The following is a 22536-nucleotide window of genomic DNA, read 5'->3' as shown; positions in this document are numbered from 1 at the left end:
TGAGCTTTAAATTTATTTTCTGACAAATTTAAAATATTATCTGGTATTTTATTGTAAAAACGTATACATAACCCCAAAAAAGATGAATTTAATTTACTTAATCTAGAATTTTGAATAGCAATTTTATGTTTATTTCTTGTATTGTAAGTATGCCTTTCACCTAGTTTCTCGGAAGGAGAGATAAGTTTTTACGTACATACATAAGATAACATGTAAGATTGATGTAAGTAAGTAAGTACCTATAATATGTTACTGTTAATAACCTTTGCCAAATTATTATTTATTTAGTGGGTAAGTACTAAGTATGTATGTGTAAGGTAGTTACTTGGGTGACATTGTAAATAATCTTTTTACTAACCTTTAACTGGATCTTGTTGTCAGATGAATATATAAATTGAATTGAATAAGAACCTTTATCTACATAAATAGACGAATATACGATGATAAACAATTTTTTATTCAAGAAAAAAAAATATGCGGTCGAATTGAGAACCTCCTCCTTTGATTGAAGTCGGTAAAAAAGAAACAAAAAGAAATAAATCCAATCGAATCTCCACAAAACCAGATTGCTTGATTTGACTGTGGATGATAAACATAATGAAGCTTAATCCAGTAGATACTAACTAATTTTTATTTAATTTGTACTTGTCACTTTCTGATCTTCCGAAAAGGAAAGAGACGGACGATTGATATCTGTTCACTTTAAAATTAATGACCGAATGAAACAATAAACTAAACGAATAAGCATGTCGCTATACACAACCCGATTGACCTGTGCTGTCAACTTGATTCTGTCGGGTTACACGCCAACGTTCCTAAATGCAAAATGCGTTATCAATGTACCTACTTGTATGAAGTTTACCTTCTATTCTATTTTTACTATGGTACAGATTTGTCTTAATACAGGAACCTATTCCTAGTGTAATTTATGACTGTAAGTACCACACACAGTTTCTAATGGAGGTTTTACTCTTTCTTTTTTATTATCTGTATCTCTATATTTTATTTTGTTACTTCACGCCATGTCCGTAACGTTTTTAGCCCCCGAAGCAACGCAAAAAGGGGTATCATATTATCCCTTTATCAGTGTGTCTGTCTGCGCTATCGTAGACCTAGATCATTTGGTCCGATTTGGATGCGGTTTTTTTTGACAAGCGGTATTAGCGAGAAGGTTTTTAGACATAATTCGGACATAACCATGTCATGGACATGACATGCTGATCAGCAACTCTTCTTCTCTAGTGTGGGTTGTCAACCATGGGTCAGTAACTGGGCGCTTTTTTTTTCTGCCACGCAAACAGAGAAGCAACCTGGAACCCTGTAACCTGGAACCTGACGAGGGCAGCAGTAACTGTCAGTACTATTCAGAGGCGGAGGACAGGAGTCCTAGTATGACTTTGTAATAGACTATTCTAGGCGCTATCCTACTTGCGTCAGACAGAGTACTGCGGGGCGGAAGACAAGAGGGAAACCACTGCCCTATTTTTCCCTAAAAAACTAGCATGGAAAATGCTGCACCGACAAGAGCGTGGCTCTTAAATTGATGATGATGACGTATCTATAGAACGGTAATACTCCGCCCCGCGCCAATTCGTAACGTTCGCCCACCTCACCCCCTTTGATTTGCTTTAATCTTAAATGGCCATAAGTCCCTGAAGCGTAAGGGCAATAGCGCGCAGACTGTATCTCGCTCACACTTACGCGTTTTAAGTGTGTGGTTAAAGTGTGGGATATTCAAAGATTTACTTTAATATCCTAAACCATGAATAAATATAGGTACTTACCTGCATTCTAATTTGAATAAACAAATTAAGCAAAGGTTTACGTTCCGTTAACTGCGTCGAGATTACCCAACATGCGTACGCGTATTCAAAGGCTAATCTTTTATTTACGCGCTTATGCTGGCGATAATCAAATTCAAAAAATGACAAATAGTTTTGTGATTATTACTTATTAGTTTATTATATTATGTAAATTATTTTTATTGGTAGTAAAATATATTTATTTTTAAATATTTGATACGTCGCACTGTCACTAGATGGCACTTATTTGCTAATATAAGCTTAAGCGGTTAGCGACATCTAGTTAGTTCTCTGTGTACTCCAACCATGACGAAATTCATGCTACAAAGCAGAGCACGCGCCCGGCGAGCATTTGTACTAAATAGAAAATGTATGGAAGGATCAGACATGCTAATACCAAAACACATAATAACGGGCTCTTACCGCGTTTATATCAGGGATATGAGACTCCCGATATTTCGACACTGTTGCAAGTGCCATGATCACGGGATGACTGATGAGATTGGAGTGGAGTTCAGATGGTTCCGAACATTCCGATAACAAATACATAAACAAGCGGCAAAGAAAGAGGGTAGACAGATATGTCTGCCCGCAGAAAATTATGAATGTACCTACTTCACTCCAATCTCATCAGTCATCCCGTGATCATGGCACTTGCAACAGTGTCAAAATATCGGGAGTCTCATATCTCTGATTTAAACGCGGTAAGAACCCGTTATTATGTGTTTTAATTATGATAATAACCGCGTAAACTTAAAACAATGATAATACCAATTAAGCATTATCTGTAAGGCCTGCAAGTGGTGTAACGATTCGTGGCTGTGCTCATTTTGCGACTACAGGCGTGCTACTACGAGTATTTATATAAGTACGCACTTTTTTACCTTATTTGGGTCATCAAATAATCGCACAATACAAAAATCTTAAACTAGGTTACACTTATGAGGAGCTCGGTGGCGCAGCGGTAAACGCGCTCGGTCTGCGATTGTTGAAGTTAAGCAACTTTCGCAAAGGCCGGTCATAGGATGGGTGACCACAAAAAAAAAGTTTTCATCTCGAGCTCCTCCTTGCTTCGGAAGGCACGTTAAGCCATTGGTCCCGGCTGCATTAGCAGACGTTAATAACCATCAATCCGCACTGGACCCGCGTGATGGTTTAAGGCCCGATCTCCCTATCCATCCATAGGGAAGGCCCGTGCCCCAGTAGTGGGGACGTTAATGGGCTGTTGATGATGATGATTTATATACGTTCTTTTTTACCTTATTTGGGTCATCAAACAATTGCACAATATAAAATTCTTAAACTAGGTACGCTTATTATGATAACGGAACGTAAGGTACGTCTACGTTTATTTAAATCGGAATGTCGAACGGAACGCATCGGCCGTCGCTTCCCATGGCGTCTCCGATTCGGTGAAGGTGTTTATTGATATTTGATAACGATTCAACATTTCATTAAAATACTTGTTTAAAGATTTACGTGTAATTTATGCGCGGTCAAAGGTTGTATGGTAGAAAGAATATCATTGAAGATTTTGAAACTAATTGACGCAAGTTCATTGAACCTGGCTAGCCGATGACAAACAAGACAAATATGCAATACCTACCTAATGATTTCTTGGGAAATATACACACACAATTATGATCACTTATCTTGTGTCATTTTTCTCATTTTTACTGGACCAGCGAAGTCAAAAATAACGTTATAGTGGTTATAGCAACGGCCTCCGTCGTCCAGTGGTTGAGCGTTGGGTTCACGATCCGGAGGTCCCGGGTTCGAATCCCGGTGGGGACATATCACAAAAATCACTTTGTGATCCCTAGTTTGGTTAGGATATTACAGGCTAATCACCTGATTGTCCAAAATGTAAGATGATCCGTGCTTCGGAAGGCACGTTAAGCCGTTGGTCCCGGTTACTACTTACTGATGTAAGTAAGTAGTCGTTACATGAGCCATGTCAGGGGCCTTTAGCGGCTCAATAGAAACCCTGACACCAGGGTTGATGAGGTTGGTACTCCACCTCACAACCCACACGATAGAAGATGAGAAGAGTGGTTATAGCAGTTAATGTACGTATTTCATCTTATCTCTTTCCTTCACAGGTCGAGCGCTTCTAGACCGTCTGTCCAGCACGCCAGTGGAGTCGGTCCCCGTGAGGAGCGGAGCGGGCGAGCTGTTACCCGCTCCGCTCGACGTGGCACCTTACTCGCTGGTTGACACCAACGCGACGTGCGGACATCACGGCGGTGAACAATACTGCCGCGACACTCCGGGCAAGTAAGTACATGAACATGCATACACGCGGGCACACACACACGCAAGCACGTACGCAGACACGCATGCATTCACGCACGCTCACACGCAAGCACGCAAGAACGTAAGCACATAAGCACGCACATATGCACGGATTCACGCAAGCGCGCACACAGGCAAGCACGCAAACACGCACACATGTGCGCTCGTACGTACGCAAGCATGCAAGCACACAAACATGCACATACGCAAATATGCACATAGGCACGCAAGCACGAACGCACACAAGCACGAGCGCACGCAAGCACGCAAGCACGCACGCACGCACGATCGCATTCACGTGACTCACGCCTATGCATTAGCACACGCTGCTTAATCATCCCAGAAAAAGTCAGTCTAATCTGGTGGTATTTTGAAAGGCATCTGTCACCACTTTGTTATATTATAAACATAACCTTTTTTAGGGTTCGGTACCCAAGGGGTAATTTTTGTCTCTTTTGTGTGTCGTTTATTTATATTTATAGTCTGATCTGTGCAATGAACAGTTTATCTTCAGACAGCTACTAAATCTATAAGATAGCTAGATACAATCTCGTCGGCACTTAAATTCGCCCCTCAAAAACCCCCTTTATATTTCCAGACGCGTGGTAGTATGCGACGTGTGCGAAGGGTCAGAGGGGCCGGCCTCCCGGCGGCACCCGGCAGAGCACGCCGTCGATGGAGACTCCGCCACCTGGTGGCAGAGCCCTACGCTCGCTAGTGGAGATTATGAACATGTCGAACTCATTGCTACACTGCCCGATGTGAGTATTAGTTTGTATTTTTTACTTTAAAATAAAAAATTACGATAAATCTCAAGATTTGGAAATGATGATAATAATGAAAAATTGTTGTGAGTCGTAGACGGCGATACGGCTCGCCACCTATCACGTAGGTCTAACACAAAGCTCGGTGAGGTGTGGTTGCGATGGATGTATCTTTGACTATCCCATTTAGATATAGCCGTGATTATGTATGTATATTATTGAACTGTTAAAATTATAATGGTAAAAGTATAAGAACTAATTTGAATTAATCTTTTTTGGGGTCATATATACATTTTTACAATAAATACAATTTGTCAGAAAATAAATTTAAAGCTCATGTGAAACTTACCATAATATATGTAAAAAAGCTTATTATAAGATTATTTTATTTTTATTTATTTAGGTATACCAACAGTATTATAAAGTAAAGTTATAAAATGCAAGTCTTAAATTAGTTTTTGTATATGTGCTCCAATTATAGGTACACACTGCATTCATAATTACAACAACAAAACGTATATATCTAGGTGTATATAATTATATATAAATAAATATGTATAAAATGATTAGGTACCTTAACGATAAAAAATGTCTGGTATTAAATGTATTTCTCTAGGTATTAAATAACTTATAATGTACACATAATATCTACATTGATATAAAAGATGTGTAGCTGTTGCAGTTTCATCTCATTTCTTCTCCTCAGCCATAACACCTTGCGAAATGACGTAAATTCAAAAATTTTAAATTGACCTTCAACAAGTTTATCCATGATAACTACGTTGAATAAATGAATCTGATTTCTGTTCATTTCGTACTTTTACTAGACGGCAAATGGTTACTCTTAGGATTTACCACTGAGCCATCATATGGTAAGTTGTTAAACGCTGGGCTTATGATCCGGAGGTCCACCACTTCAGTGCAGTCCAGGCTTTGAAGCGGGATACCTCCTGGCATGATGTTCGCGACGCGCCGACGCGACATCGACCTAAAGTAGACTTGTCTTGGGAGGTTGTTACTTGTAACAACATCCTATTTCGAAGTCATTTAAGACTTAGGGGACATCTCGTCCCATTGTTCAAGGCAGAATCACGTAGGCCCAAGAAACCCCTAGAAAATAATCAATGGTGTAATCGTCCCAACAACTGAATCATAGTAGGCCCAGTTACCCATTATCAAATTAGAAAAGGGCAAACTCGCCCCTGGGCCCAGTTTAAGACTGGGACGAGATGTCCCCTAGGTCTCATTTAACACTCCACCAGTTAACAAATCGCCAACAAACAGGTAATCAAACCAAACAAGTTAATTCACATATCAAATCTATATGTTTCTTCAATCAACCGATTCAAACGACCTGTCAACCAATTCAACCATTTCTACAGTCAACCAAACGTGTCAGCTATCAGGTTGAAGCCATTAGCAAGCTGATCAAGTTATCAACGTCAATCGGTATCGGGTAACAGCTGATCATAATACTTCCGCGTCGCAGGCGCCGGTCGTGGCGCAAGTGAAGCTGTTTTAGGCGCTTGCACAGACTCGGTTGTAGAATATCTTAGCGGGCGATAAATTCCTATAAATATAATTAATATACAGTTGGTTTGACCATTATTATTATTGCGTATGGCAGACAAATATCCTGCTTGGATCAAATATCCAGCTTAAGCTCCCTTAACCAAGTCTCTGCTGCATCCGTCACACAATGCAGCTCGGCTATACCACCTGGGAACCGGTGCAGAGGGCACTCGTTCACTATGTGAGATATGGTTTGGTCCGGGTGACCACATTCACAGTATGGTGACTCCTTTAAGCCCCGTTTACATAGGTGATGGTTTGACTTTCCATAGTCGGTCCTACACCGGTTCAGTCGTGTCCAGATATTTCGCTTGGTGGTTTGACCATAATGGACGGCGATACGGCTCACTATCTATAATGGTCGTCTAACAGTACGCTCGGTGTGGTGAGGGTACTTAGTTCATCTCGCGATATACCTCTGAATACCCAATAGGGTAGTTTCCAACTAGTCAATTCAGTTACTTTTTACTAAACGTCAGAATAGGAAATTACTATGTGATTTTTATAAAAAGCACACTGTGACGTCGACTTTTTATTACGTTTTTCTTGATTCAAATTCATAAATAAGTTAAATAGAAGAAGAAAAAAACGGTTTTCGTTAGTATTAGATCATTTATTGACCTCAGCTATTTTATAACACCTTACGAAAGGACGTAGATTAAAAAAATAAAACTTTCACTAAGTATGTTTACCTAAAGTCATAATTACGTCGATGTCTTTGAGAGCCAGTGATTGATTGTTGTATTCACGATCCGGAGGTGTCGGGTTCCAATCCCGGTGTGGACATATCACAAAAATCACTTTATGATCTCTAGCTAAGCTAAAGGAGTTAGGTTTATTTAGTGCAGTCAACGACAGCACGCATATTGAAATGACTTTTTTAACTTTTTTAATGGATTACTTTAGAATATTTTTTTTCTGTCATGACTTATTGTAGATTTGCCGCAGATGGCATTAACTACTTGGCCGGACAAATGGGGAGTGCTGAAGGCTCTCACCCGTTACAACGTTTAAGATAACAGGCTGAGGGTGCCCAGTTGGGAGCGAACCTCGGCTCAGGGCGTCGTCTGAGAGGAAAAATATATGAAAGAATTAATCGACCCTAGTGGGTCGATAGCGATAAGCGCTGATTGAGGGAAGTCGTCGACTACGCCGGCGGGGTCGGTATCGGGGTCCTGATTGGCTGCCTCTATGGCTAGAGTAATCGGGTCGTCGGGATCGTACATTACGTCCTTCGACTTTAGAATGTGAAAAGTGAGCCCAGTATTATAAACATGCATAATGCACCATAGCTTTATATGACGGGTCGTTGCTAACTATTAGTAGATAGTACAAATAATCCTGATCTAATCCCGACACGGCAGCGCCTGCGCAAAGCATGACGCAAATAACTAAATGACCATTTTAGGCGTTTGCGCAGGCAAGTTGAGTTACTCACGAAACGCCGCAATACACAGTCTGACCAGCGCCGGCTTTAGGGTGTGTGGGGCACCTACTCCACACCCCGAACACATACAAAAATTACATTTTTCTGTGTGTGAGCGAGTGAGACAAATACTACGCGCTATTCCCCTTACTCCTTACCGGCTTTTGGTCATTTAAGGCGCTTGATTTAACGGCCTCCGTGGTCCAGTGGTTGAGCGTTGGACTCACCATCCGGAGGCCCCGGGTTCGAATCCCGGTTGGGATATATCACAAACAATCACTTTGTGATCCCTAGTTTGGTTAGGACATTACAGGCTGATCACCTGATTGTCTTCGCCCTGCACTAATTCGTATCAAGCGCTCTTCTTATCGTGTGGGTTGTGTGGTGGAGTACCAGCCTCATCAACCCTGTGGTCAGGGTTATTATTAAGCCGCCAAAGGCCCCTGACATGGCTCATGTAACGAATACTCACTTACATCAGTAAATAGTAACCGGGACCAACGGCTTAACAATACAATACAATACAAATACACTTAACGTGCCCTCCGAAACACGGAATCGACTTATTTTTTTCAGACAATCAGGTGATTTAAGCCTGTAAAGTCCTTACTACATAAACGACAGTCTCAGAAAGTGATTTCGACAATGTCCCTATTGGGAATAGAACCCGGACCCCCGTGAGCCTAACGCTCTAACCACTAGACCGCGGAGGCTGTTGTTATAGGCTATGTAATCTATGCTTAAATGCGGCGCTGAGTCTGACTATAAAGATCATAACTGATTATAGGCAGCAGGCTGGTTATCTGTTATTTACAATGGGTTAGCCTTAAAATATAGAAATATAAAATAAATTCGTTACGCTGAAGTACGGTAGTGAATATTGTGTATGGCAAAAGATGCATGACGTAGGATTAGGGTTCAGTTCTGTTAACTTCTCTCAATAAATATACAGGGTGTTAGTGACATCGTAACGAAAACTTTGAGGGATGATTCAGACCATGATTCTGAGTTGATATCAAGTGGAATTTTCCGTCGCAAAGGTCTGGTACTGAAAATAATTTAAAAAAAAAACACAAAAGTTTTCATGAATTTTGCGATTGGAAATTCCACTTGATATCAACTCATAATCATGGTCTGAATCATCCTCCTTAGTATTCGCTACGATGTCACTAACACTCTTTATAAATAAAATAAAATTTATAATAACTCTGACACCAGGGTTGATGACCCACACGAGAGAAGAAGAATGACGTCACAGGCCACTAGCCTCGACCTGCCTTCTCAATCGGAGCCTTAATGCGCATATTATGGTCAGGTATTGGATTTCTATACACTCATCAATTGATTACAATGCATCCATAACGGGCGGCGCCGGCGCCGCGACAGTTATGTCACACCCCAGGCACTACATACAGAAATCTCATTCTTACCGTGTGCCGCTTTACCGCGTGAGTGCGAGCGAGACAAGTAGTCCGCGTACGCTGCTTCTTACTCTTTAGCGGTTTACGACCATTTAAAAGTAAAATAAGACTCAGAGGGGGTGAGGTAAATCTAGCTCGGCGCCCGATACGAATTGGTGCGGGGCAGAGAATTATGTAGAGTGTAAGAAACTTACACCGATTAAGGGCCGGCCCCTAATAAGGACCATGAGCAAAACTCACACTTCTCATTTTCAAAACTGCATCTTTCCCTCGCAATATCCTAAATCACCCATAGCCAAAATGCAGTCGCGGTATTTCGGTTAAGCACCGCCAATTTGACAGTAGATTTGGGTTTGTGTCAAGCTGATTGAAAGACTGTTCTAGAAAATTGACGCACCTTCTTTTCTTTATTTTGATGAAAATACCTGCGTTTTGTAAATAAAAGAAACTTTTATGTTCTAACAAAGTTCTGCCAAGAAATTACTTTGTTTTAGTAACAATTTTTGCTACAACATGTAACTTTCTGCCCAGGAGTCGAAATTCTAACAAGGACCACTGTTTGGGTTCGAAATAAGATCCGGGCCTTATTAAGAACCCTACGCTTATGGCGGAAATCAGCGCAATTCACCAACAGTGAGAGATTCTGCATAATATGAGTTAAATTTAAAAAAAAAACCTAAAAAAATATGGTCCATCATGACTATAAATACTATTGATTAAAAAAAATGGGTGTTATTTTTTAAAATACTTACTGTCATAAATGGCTAAAAAACGTTTAATTATTATTTAAAAATAATAAAATTCTTTGATTATTGCAATAAAATTCGATTTATTTTTAATTATCACTTTCATATACCCAATGAAGCCCACTTTATAATTTAAGAATAAGAATAGAATAAGAATAAAATAAATTTCTGCTCCATTGGTGAATATTTGTATGTAATATAATACTAATTAGTTATAATAAATAATTCTGTTAAATTAATAATGGTATTATTGTAAAATAATTTAAATACAATAATTTTATAACGGCCCTTATTAGCAACACGGGTTCCTAATTTGACAGAACATAGACATTTTTTTAAGAGGCTTTTTCGATAATTAAACATACTAATTTGTGCAAATATTTGGCATGGTTAGATTCTTCATAAAATTATATATATTATTTTTAAGATTTTAAGTAAAAATTTTTTATAATTTCAATTTATGACGATTCTAATAAAGGTGGCCGTTATTCGGTGCAAGTACCTTATATCAGGCAGGTTCAACCTACCGTAGGCCGTCGATATATTATTATTATGCAAGGGCTTATGATCTTCGGCCATAGGTCGTAGGACTCGTAGGTCTTGTCATAATTGGATAAACTAGCTAAGGTGCCATTTAAGCAATATATGCATGTAGTAGGCGCCGCCTGGAAAATTGGTTTGAAAATACAATAGTTCTGATTAATGCAGCGCCACCGGCGGAATTCTAGTGGAATTATTATTTAAATAATGTTTTCGCTACTCGTCGCTAGATGGCGGTACGAATATTTCTTTGTAAAGCATTTGTCAATAATATATGAAATTATGTGATGTATTGAAACATTTATTGACTTGTAAATATAATATTTACTTATAAGGAATATAGAATAGAATTAAATTTTCTTATTAGAGTTAAAATGGAGCTTGCGACGTATAAATACTCTTATTTATAAATAATAAGAGTCTTTTCATCCGTAACCTACCAACATCTCCAATTCTCAATTCTCAGTTATTTATTGCATTCCATGTAGTACAACCACACCCCCTCCTTAGCTTATCCCGTTTTTCAAAGGACCACTTACCTAACCTGAATATTTGACAGGTCCGGTTCTTCGTAATTTACCATTTACAAATAAATAAATAATTTATAAAAATCACAATGCGGTTTATCATTTCAGCTTATATTACAATCAGGACAGGACATTTGAAAGAAAGAAAGAAACATTTATTACTTCCGGACACCACAGACACAGACAGACAGGTACAGGTTTATCATTTCAGTTGTCTTTTGATGACTCGTGACTCTACCCAATCCCTTAGAAATGCGGGCGTGATTTTTGTATATAATAGTTTGTGGGTGTTTGCAAAATTTAAGTTACATAACACAACGCGGTAATCTTTACCTTTCGACCTCATAAATCGATTTCAAAACGTCATAACTCAAATATGGTTAAAAGGAGTGGGTAATTAACGCATAATTTATCTGTATTTAACTGCCCAGTAAGTAAGATTGCGTACAATTTGCACGTTACTTCTGAAACTGATTTATTGTATGAAGTAACTTTGTGTAATCTTGTACTGTTAGGTGGAGGGGACCGTTTAACTCGCCCTAAAATATATAAATAAAAAGCCGTGATAGCCCTGTTCGAAGAATGCGTGGCTCACATCGTAGTGTCTATTGTTCGAATCCCTGTTTGGGCTCTAAACCACAGAAAACAACTTTATGAGTTCGAATTCATGTTTGCTAACCTTGAAATGTTAGCTGTCACTTTTGAGCATACCTGGGGGGTTAAAATGGCCACATCGAAGCAATTCATCTAAGAAAGCAATATTGCAATTTGACATTTACTTAATCAATTAAATAAATTTTAACGCAAAAAATCTTAATTTTTTTTAATTAATTTTATTTTACTTTTTTGTTTTATTTAATATAAATAATTTTGGCTTAATATAAATAATTTAAAAATTAACACTTTAAAAACAAAAATAATAAGATTTCAGACTTTTAACTCACGACAAATAGATCTTGATGTATCATACATGGGAGAGAGCATAGAAGAAGTAGCATTTACAAAGTTTCTTGGAATAATAGTAGATAAAAATTGCAGTTGGAAAAATCATGTTGAACAAGTGTGTAATAGAATAAATAAATTTCTGTTTGCAATTAAACGCATTAGAGATATTGTTTCTGTTGAAGCAGCGTTACATGTGTACCATGGTTATGTAGGATCTATAATCCGGTATGGAATTATATTATGGGGTAATTCAGTAGACGCTGAAAGAGTTCTGCTAACTCAAAAGAAATGTTTAAGAACCTTAAATAAAGCTAAATTCAGAGATTCGTGCAAGCCTTTGTATAAAAAGTTCAGCATACTGCCAGTGCCATGTATATACATAGAAGAGATTTGTTTATTTGTAAAAAAGAATCCACACTTATTTAAAACTAGGAAAGACATGGACTGTTTCAGTAAAAGGTATGAGAACTTATTGTATATGCCAAGAACTAATTTAACTCTAACCAATAATAATGTATATTGTATGTGTATTAAAATTTATAATGCCTTACCATTTACTATAAAGGAGTTACCATTTCCAATATTTAAAAGTAAATTAAAAAAATTTCTTATACACCATACCTTTTATTCAGTGAAAGAATATTTAAATTTAAAGTCACAGCCGTTTATTTAAATTAAAATTAATTGTTTTTTGTGTATTTAAAATATCTATTGTTAATTATTTTTTTTTAAGACAGATTTATTAAATGTTCCTTTAATTATAAATAATTTAATATTAATATTCGCACGCTGTATGGTTGAGTGATGGACTTTTATTGATATAATTTATATTTAAGATCTTTTGTACCACTCTAGAGCGAATAAATTTCATTTCATTTCATTTCATTTCATTTAATTTTTATTTTGTTTGATATTTTTGTTCTGTAACTGTTTTGTTTATGGTGCAAATAAAGTTTTTCGAATACATATTTGATACATATTTGAGGAGCTCGGTGACGCAGCGGTAAACGCGCTCGGTCTGAGATTGTTGAAGTTAAGCAAGTTTCACAAAGGCCGGTCATAGGATGGATGACCACAAAAAAAAAGTTTTCATCTCGAGCTCCTTCGTGCTTCGGAAGGCACATTAAGCCGTTGGTCCCGGCTGCATTAGCAGTCGTTAATAACCATCAATCCGCACTGGGCCCGCGTGATGGTTTAAGGCCGGATCTCCCTATCCATCCATAGGGAAGGCCCGTGCCCCAGCAGTGGGGACGTTAATAGGCTAATGATGATGATGATGAATACATATTTGACATTTGTCATATTGCAATATTGCTTTCTTGCCATTTTAAGCCCCCTGGTCTTTTTATACCATGAGGATTCCTATCGAAACGGGATAGGCTCCCGACACCTTCATACTTAGGTAAATAATAGCCGGGACCTACTTAACGGGCGCTGCGCATCACGGAAACTCATTTAAACAATAATTTAGATAGTGTTTTTTAAAAACATGATAAGGTATTCTTCAGTTTTATTTATTGTATTACTAAATTGGATTTCCGATAAAGATTACTAGGCCTGTGGCCGCATTATTTTCGGAGATCCCCACTCAGTTTAGTAAAACCCATATTAAAGCACATAATAATGGGTTCTTATCGCGTTTAAATGGGGATATGAGACAAAAAAAAATAAAAAAATAATAATTAATAATTAGAAAATTATGGATCTACCTACTCCACTCCAATCTCATCAGTCATCCCGTGACCATGGCACTTGCAACAGTGTCAAAATATCGGGAGTCCCATATCCCCATTTAAACGCGGTAAGAACCCGTTATTATGTGCTTTAATTATGATAATAACCGCGTAAACTTAAAACAATGTAAAACCCATATTGTATTAAACTATACCATACCTCCGAATCTCCATACCAAAACCCCATTCTTTGACGCCTCTTCCCCTTAGGCCGGGTTTCCACTGACACGGAGATGGGCGGAGAAGAGCGGAGATGGGAGGATTTGACCAATCACAGCGTTCGAGAGAGCGAAAAACGAAGACGCTCTGTCACTCCTTCCCTCACGGTGATTGGTCGATTCCTGCACATCTCCGCTCCTCTCCGCACAGCTCCGCGTCAATGGAAACGCAGCCTTACTCCTTAAACTAAAGACCCAGAGGGGGTGAGGTAGACCTCGGCGTCCGATACGAATTCGTGTGGGGGGAGTTACCTTTTGCGAGGATTTTTTTTGACGTGACTTATTGTAGATTTGCTCTAACCCAGTACAAAATTTAAAACAATATGTCTGACTGTGCCCAGTTGGGTGAAGTAAGTATTAGATGAAATTGCTAGGTGTGAGAATGGCAAATAATTAGTTTAGATATAAGACATTTTCTTTTATTATTTATTCAGTATTGTATTTTTATTGTATTACGCTATGGGTTACCTATATTAAAGATTTATTGTTAACATAACATAAACAGCTTATATACGTTCCACTGCTGGGCACAAGCCACCCATTGAGGGGATTTCCGACAGGCGATCCAAGAGGGGGTATGGAGCAGACTCCACCACGCTGCTCCACTGTGGGTTGGTGGAGAAAGTTGTTATTATTAACAATAAAAAAACCTACAGAACCACTCTACACTCTCCAGAAGTTATCCCTTAGCCCTATTATCTAGAAGCTCAAGAAAAAAGTTAAAAAGTAGCCGAACCACTTAGCTCTATCGATAAGGGCAGGACAATAAATAACAAAAGGTGTTTTTTTTAAGATCACGGACAAAATGCCCCGGACCCTTAGGGTCAAACAAATCGTGGATATACAAAGGACGAATGGAACACAAATCAAAGTGAAATAGATTTGGTTTGACATTATACGTGTTTTGGAATATATTAACATTTTCTGTAGGTACATTACCAACATAAAGTCACGGCCGTATACCTAACAGGGTGGTCAGAGCCACAGAATATAAATAAGACATTTTTATTGTAAGTAACCAATTGAATGCCAAATTGGAGAAGTCCTTAGAAAAGGTTCAGTTTCGATCTACTCTGAACCAGCGTGTGTGTTTGAAACGATTGATGAATGTGGAGGAAGCATGAGAAATGCGTCAGGATCGAAGCAAATGGAATTCCATAGTCTCGGCTCACCCCGGTGGGACATAGGCGACCCACTAGGGTCGATTAATTTTTTAAATATTTTCCTCTCCGAAGACGCCCTGGGCCGAGGCTCGCGCCCAATTGGGCACCCTCAGACCTCTTGTCTTAAATTTTGTTCCGGATGAGAGCCCTCAGCGCTTCCCATTTGGTGCCGCATTTGTGGCAAATCTACAATAAGTCACGTCAAAAAAAAGGTATAATAACATTTGTCTTTTTAAAATTTGTTGTTTCATTATATAACCCTTAGGAAATGGCGCTTGTTTTTAAAAGCCCTTGTTGTACCAAAGCGTGCTGGGGCATGAAGGAAACGATTATATTTGTTTACCTTTGTTTATTTTACAACGTTTTATAATTTTCTACGTTTTCCTCTTTAAAAACAACCGTCCGCCATTTCCCTGTCATTCCGCAATACTCTCTCTCTCTCGCTCACTCGTCGCTCTCTTTCACACACCTTTACGTTACTTTTCATTTTACCTACCATTCCTACACTTGCTATATTTGATTTTACACTGTAGTAGTAAGTAGACGAACGTACAATACCTTATTGTTCTTTGGAATTTTACTTAAAATACTGCAGTCGATTGTATCTAAAACCATATTGTTACGTCTAGATTGAAAGATATAAACCGGTCTTAAGCTTATGGCACACCCCGGACACTTCAAATTCAAATTCAAAAATATCTTTATTCAGTAGGTAACATAGTTACACTTTGAATCGTCAATTTTACATAACGAACGTCTCATCCGCCTAAAACTACTGCAGCTTCTCACAACCTGTATAGCCGGGGAAAAGAAGCTGCAAGAAAAACCTCGGCACAGGGCCCTAGACGTTCTTTAAAAAAATAAAAATAAACTTCATACAAACAACCTCGTTTTACACAGACACTACACATTGACGGTATCGTACACGCGCATCTGTGTGTGTGCCGTCTGACGCCATACGATTCAAGTCTAAACTATGTTCAAGGGGGGTTGAGGTAAACTTAGCTCAGCCGCTGGTGGGGAGCGGAGAGTTGCCGTTCTATACGTAGTATTATTCCGACCAAGTTATATAAGACCAAGGGGTTAAAAAGGCCGGAAAAAACGAAAAGTAAAGAATGTTTTTACGGGACTTGTTGTATATTTGCCGCTCCCCATTTGTCCGGCCAAGTAAATCAACAATAAGTCACGTCTAAAAATAAAATTAAAAAAAAAATCTTAAGACTTTAAATTAGAGGAGGTCTTACCGTCACTTACTTAGTTAATAAAAAAACATTTATCACAATCGTTGAGCGAGAGTAGAGATGTCAGTAATCGGCGCGGGCGCAGCTGATACGGCAAATGTCAAAGCGAGAAAGTTTAATTGCGTATAGTCATACATACATACACTCGCACGTGTACGTAATAGGGTGGGCAGAGTCACAAATAACCAGAAGGCAATTTGCAGCCACTTCTACTTATTACTTTTTAGCTTTCTTCGTTGAAAATTGCAGAATGCTCCGTACCAACTTTCACCCCCCATTTTAGGGAAGTGGGGGGTTAGAAAGAGACAAAAAGTAGCCTATGTCACTCTTCATCCCTTTAACTATCTCCACTTGAAAAATCACGTCAAGTTGCCGTGAAAGACGGACAAACAAACAGACAGACGCACATACACACTTTCCCATTTATAATATTCGTATGGATGTTACCTACTAGGTACTGCAGCCGGACGAGCACCTTGCTTGCTTCTCAAACGAGGACCACCGGTTCGAACCCCCGTTCCGGACTAGCACCAATGAGTTATTAATTTCACATACAATTGAGTCAAGCATTATAGACAACGATACAACAGTCCTTAAGTGAGTACCTACTTAGTTCATTACGCGATGAATTTGCCTGCCCTTCTGACTACCCCAATTGAAAATATAGTCGTGAACTTATACTATGATTACGAAAAGAAAATCGATAATTAAGTATAATAATTATTTATCATCCCGACTATACTTATTGCGTAAAGTTGTAAATCGCGCCGCGTTTTAATTACAGCGCAGAAGTTTCGTTTGGATCGCCGGCGCCCGCGCAGCGATCCTATCGCATGATCGATGGTCATTGCGCGCCTCTCAATTGCTATCGTCATACTTGATAAGGGATTTCTCGGGAGTTGACGTCGAGTTTATATGTATATTGTTGACTTAGGTTATAATTGGATAGTTTCCTAGGTCAAAGATAATTCATGAAATTCTGATTGAGTACTTACTAAATAAAGACAGATCTAAAGGTGACAAAAAAAGTTTTCATTTTAATAAAGAACAATGTAATAATAAGTGCGAAATTTTGTCACGTTGTTCTATGACGTCACAGGTTGATCACCTGATTGTCCGAAAGTAGGATGATCCGTGCTTAGGAAGGCACGTTAAGCCGTTGGTCCCGGTTACTACCTACTGATGTAAGTGAGTAATCATTACATGAGCCATATCAGGGGCCTTTGGCGGCTCAATCAGAACCCTGACACCACGGTTGATGAGGTTGGTATTCCACCTTACAACCCACACGATAAGAAGAGAAGTAAGTATGTCGTATGTCGAGCTTATTGCCTAAAATCTAGACATGAATTCAAACTCAAAAAGCCAAATTCAGTGGTTTAGATCCCTAGCGGGTTTTCGAACATGTGACACTCAATGTAAGTCATGCGTTCACTGAACACGGCTACAACCCACCTCACAACCCACACATTAAGAAGAAGATTATATCGCTATCAACACTTGTATACAGTCATGAGCAATATAATGTACCCACTTTAGGACTCTGTCGCACTAACATATTTGACATTTAGTGAGACTTGCAGTTCAATTTGTCAAAAAAGTTAATGTGACATGGTACCAAAGTGTATACATATTAATGCTCGTGACTGTACAATATTCGCTGAAAACCTTTTTAAGTTGGTTGCTTATCGCTAATATGTCAGATAAGCTGACGGATGGATGGTAAACTCCCTCTCTTATCTAAATTGCGAAAAATAGAAAAGCAAATCCGATAACATAATATAAGCAGCCCATATATATTATATCCTTTTTGAGCCAAGAGAACTCTTTCGAGAAATGAAGTCAACTTTGTTTTGGCTGATAAGTTCAATTTTGCTAATATAGAAACATTTTTATTACAGTTTCTTTCACCCTAAGGCCTGAAATACAATTTCTACTTAGCAATAAGATCACCAATTATATATTTTTTGTCCTTCTTCTTGTGGGTTGTGAGGTGAAGTACCAATCTCATCATCCCTGGTGTCAGGGTTACTATTGAGCCGCCAATAGCCCCTGACATGGCTCATGTAACGACTACTTAATCAGTAAGTAGTGTTTGTCCTATTTTACAAATATACATACATAAACTCACGCCTATTTCCCACCAGTAAGCAGAGACTATGGCATTCTAATTGCTTCGATCTTGGCATAATTCACACACAACACGTAGGTAAAATACTTTTAAAAATAGTTTACTAAGTAAAATACCTACTTAAACATACTCCAGTACACCTGAAAGAACGATGCCTAAGACAGGGAGGGTTGGAAAGAGAAGGAGGAGGCCTTTGCCCAGCAGTGGGACATCATATAGGCTACAGACAAAAAAAAACACAAGAAAATGTCTGTCCGAAATCACACTACTTTAGCTGTATATGTATAATAAAGCCATCTTTGCTGGACACAAGACTCGACCGATCGGAGGAGGTAGTATTCCAAGAGTAGGTACTTTAACAATAAAGAAAAATCTTTATTACTAAATAATCACTTTAAGTTGAATGAAAAACAAACCCCCGAACGGCGATTATGGCAGACGCGACATCAAGCCACTTGCCGTAAAGAAACTTGCCGTAGCGGGAATCGCCGTTCAGGGAGTCGCTATCAACCCCACAATTCAAACAAATACATCCCACAATTACAAAAAAAAAACCTCCTTAACTTAATTTATCAATATATTTTGTTGTTGACTCACTTATCTTTAAATTAATCACATAAACCGTACAATCAATATATTAAAGTAATTATATATCATTTTGATTACATCTTTATTAACAAAACATTTCAGTCTTAAACAAATTAAAAATATTATCTTTTCACACTTTCTTTAATAAATCAATATAATAACTAAATGTCATTCCGTCGTATTTTTTCCGTTTTCGTTTAATAACATTGATAATTTTGATATAAAATCCTTTTATTCTTAATAAAAAAATAAATCATCATCATCAATTTAAGAGCCACGCTCTTGTCGGTGTAGTAGCATTTTCTATTCCAGTCTATCAAAGGCAAATTCCTTGACTCTCCTATAAGACACGAGATGTTAACCTTTTCTTTAATCTGTTCCATGTAAGCAAAAAAAAATATAGAAAATATCGCTCTCAATTTAAATGGCCGCCTATTCACTGTCAACGAAACTGCCACATTCTCTCTCCTGGACTCAGTCCTTTCTGATCCCAAAACCTACTCCTTTCTACCTCAAGGCCGGGTTTCCACTGACGTGGAGATGGGCGGAGAAGAGCGGAGATGTGCGGATTTGACCAAACACAGCGTTCGAGCGAGCGAAAAACGAAGACGCTCTGTCACTCTCTCCCTCACGGTGATTGGTCGATTTCTGCACATCTCCGCTCATCTCCGCACAGCTCCGCGTCATAACAATTATAATACGACTATTTAATTTTATTAAAGGGAAAGGTTGTTAGAGGACCGAAGGTTGCGGTCGAGTGTTGAGGAGTGGATAACGAATCGGTTCTAAGGCTGCTATAATTGTAATGATTCCTACAATTATTATTGTTTAATAATTATTTTTATAAACAAACAATAAGAAAATAGGTAATTATCACGTTAAAGGAATACAGCGCCATATAAATTTGTTTTAAGGGAACGTGGCCTCGAAAGTCCCTTATTTGGGTTTGGGATGATTACCTATGCTTGATTATTATATTTAAAAATATACTTACTTAAAAAAATTGTAACTGTTGCATGAGCAATAAGGCCGCCTGTTGTGCTTTTCTGTATATTATGTTGTCCTTATCTCTGTATTTTGTGTCCATTGTGCTCAATAAAGTATTATATCTATCTATCTATCTTTATAGTTTATCAAAACAAATGTGTTTACTTTTAAATGTTTAATTAATAATGTTGGATGGCAATATAAATGAGGTTTTTGGGTTGTTCTTCTTTTTTATCGACAATGATCTGTCCTCCAAAGTTATGTTTTAGAATTTTATTTCATGTTTTGATTGTCCAAAAATATAGTTATCTTATTATACTTAAAATACAAGCAAAATACTAATCGGTTCCTCAATTAGTTATTAACGTAGCTTGATCGTTTTTCACAAAATTATGTGACAGAGTGGTAAATTGAAATGCTGTCTCCGATGAAAAGGGCCACTCTGTCACAATATTTTTTGGAATGCGCCTGCAAAGAAAAGTATGTTACCAAGATAAAGAGAACCACTAAATGTGTAGTTAAATATCAAACTCCGGTAAGTCACACCCCTACTCAAAACTAAACTATGAATGCCGCCAAATTTGAAATTAAAATCTTCATAAGTTAGTTTTTACCAAAACACGGTACGTGCATTAAAACTATATGAAAATAACGGTTAAAATTGTTGATTTATATCATATCCCGGCAAGTCCACTGACAACTGTTTATCAATATCAGGCATGTCCGTATTAGCCAATCAGAGTTAAGCGTCGCGCAAAGATGGCTGCCATTCCGTCGAGTTACCGGGAGTGCAACGCTGCGTGTCCTCTTTTATATTCGTTGTTTTTTGGTAAAAAATGAGTGAAAATACTCCAAATTTATGTGTACTGGATCCTGATAAAGCCAAAAAAAAGCTAACATCAAAATCTCAGCTTAAACTAGCTGAGGAAAAAGAGAAAAGGTAAGTGAAACACCAACACAGTAGTTATGTTCCCATCTTAAACTGTGAAGTACAGGGTCGTACTTGGACAAACTTTGTGTTTCATACATAGGTAATTTAATTTAAAAATTATAATAAAATATCGTTTATTTTAGCGTAATCGAGGACAGGATTCTACAGTAAAAACGTGAGTTTTAGGGTTTAAAGGAGTTAATAATGAGTGTATAATAGTAATAAGTGCACAAGCTAAAAATATTAATCAGGAATGTGCTTCATGTGTTTTACTTACCTAAACTGCTTTGGTGTGTTATTTTTCTTTTGCTTGAAGTTAAATAAGATACTGCTCTGTGTTGAACGCACATTAAAATTTACCACAAGATTTGATTTTTTTGTTTATTTTAAATTAAGCTTTATCTACTTATACGCAGACTTGTAAACGTTATAAGCTTATACATTTAAGTTTTCTGATGTTAAGAATAATTTGTATTAATGTCTCTGGATTAGATTAAAAATTCTTTACTGTCCTATTAGTGTAGGTATGCCTTTTAAGTACCTACCTACCTACTAATATTTTCAGGGGCCAATTCATGCAAGAATTACTACTAACATTTGCCTGATTTATTACTTGCCTGTGACTATTAATAAAATTTAGCTTTTATGTCTACTTTACAGCTGCACCTAATTCTATTTTTTTCATCTATTTATTAAAAACTTATGAGCTAACAGTTTGCTTGTCTTTTATAGGTATTCAGCGCCCGGTTTACCTAAAAGACCAGCATGTGGACATGACACTAAAAATTTAAAGTGTGCAACTGTTACCTCAAATGATATGTTTCATTTTCATCGAAATTACTACTCCGTTTTAGATAAAATTTATCAAGACAATTTCATTATAAAACACGTGACTGCCACTCCAGTCAAACGCCGACGTCCTAGGAGTAAGACTAAAGAAAATCAGAGGCAGTTTACTATGGTTTATAAAATATATAGCAAGAAACAAAATAAATACGTCCAAGTTTGCAAAATGGCTTTCATGAGTATTTTACGGATAAATAAATCACGTATAGAAGGTGTTATGAAAAGACACGCTGAATCTGGAACTATGGCAAAAGAAAATAGAGGGGGGGACCGAAAATTATTCCAATTTGCGTCAAGAAAAGAAGCGATTCAAAACTTTATTAAAAAGTTTAAGCCACTGGAGACACACCATTCTCGAGGTCAAATTAAAATACGTATGTATTTGTCTCCAGATCTCAATGTAAAAAAAATGTGGCAAATGTACAATGACGAAGCTTTGCCCGGTTACGAAGTTAAAATTGGATATTTCAGAAAAGTATTTAACACGAGCTTTAATATTGGATTCGGATCTCCTAGGCAAGATGTTTGTTCGGATTGTCTTCAATTACTTGAGCGCATAAAATTATCCCGCAATGAACAAGAAAAGCAAGGGTTACGAACACAGTATAGAGTGCACAAACTCAGAGCCAAATGCTATTTTGAAAATTTAAGAGAGGAATC

At 37.8% G+C, this 22536-nt stretch overlaps 1 protein-coding gene across 1 annotated transcript in view; it reads left to right on the top strand.

The window, feature by feature from the left end:
* Nucleotides 1-3120: 3120 nt before the first annotated feature.
* LOC126367529 (laminin subunit alpha-2) overlaps nucleotides 3121-22536 on the top strand; it is a 199271-nt gene continuing 179855 nt past the window's right edge. The window contains exons 1-3 of the mRNA XM_050011103.1: nucleotides 3121-3133; nucleotides 3905-4079; nucleotides 4696-4858. Coding sequence (XP_049867060.1) covers nucleotides 3121-3133; nucleotides 3905-4079; nucleotides 4696-4858 — 351 coding nt within the window. The remainder of the gene's footprint in view (nucleotides 3134-3904; nucleotides 4080-4695; nucleotides 4859-22536) is intronic.

Source organism: Pectinophora gossypiella, chromosome 1 (assembly GCF_024362695.1).
Source record: "Pectinophora gossypiella chromosome 1, ilPecGoss1.1, whole genome shotgun sequence".
NCBI lineage: Eukaryota > Metazoa > Arthropoda > Insecta > Lepidoptera > Gelechiidae > Pectinophora > Pectinophora gossypiella.
Note: the sequence above shows the minus strand (reverse complement) of the source record. Positions and strands in the feature narration are given on the sequence as shown.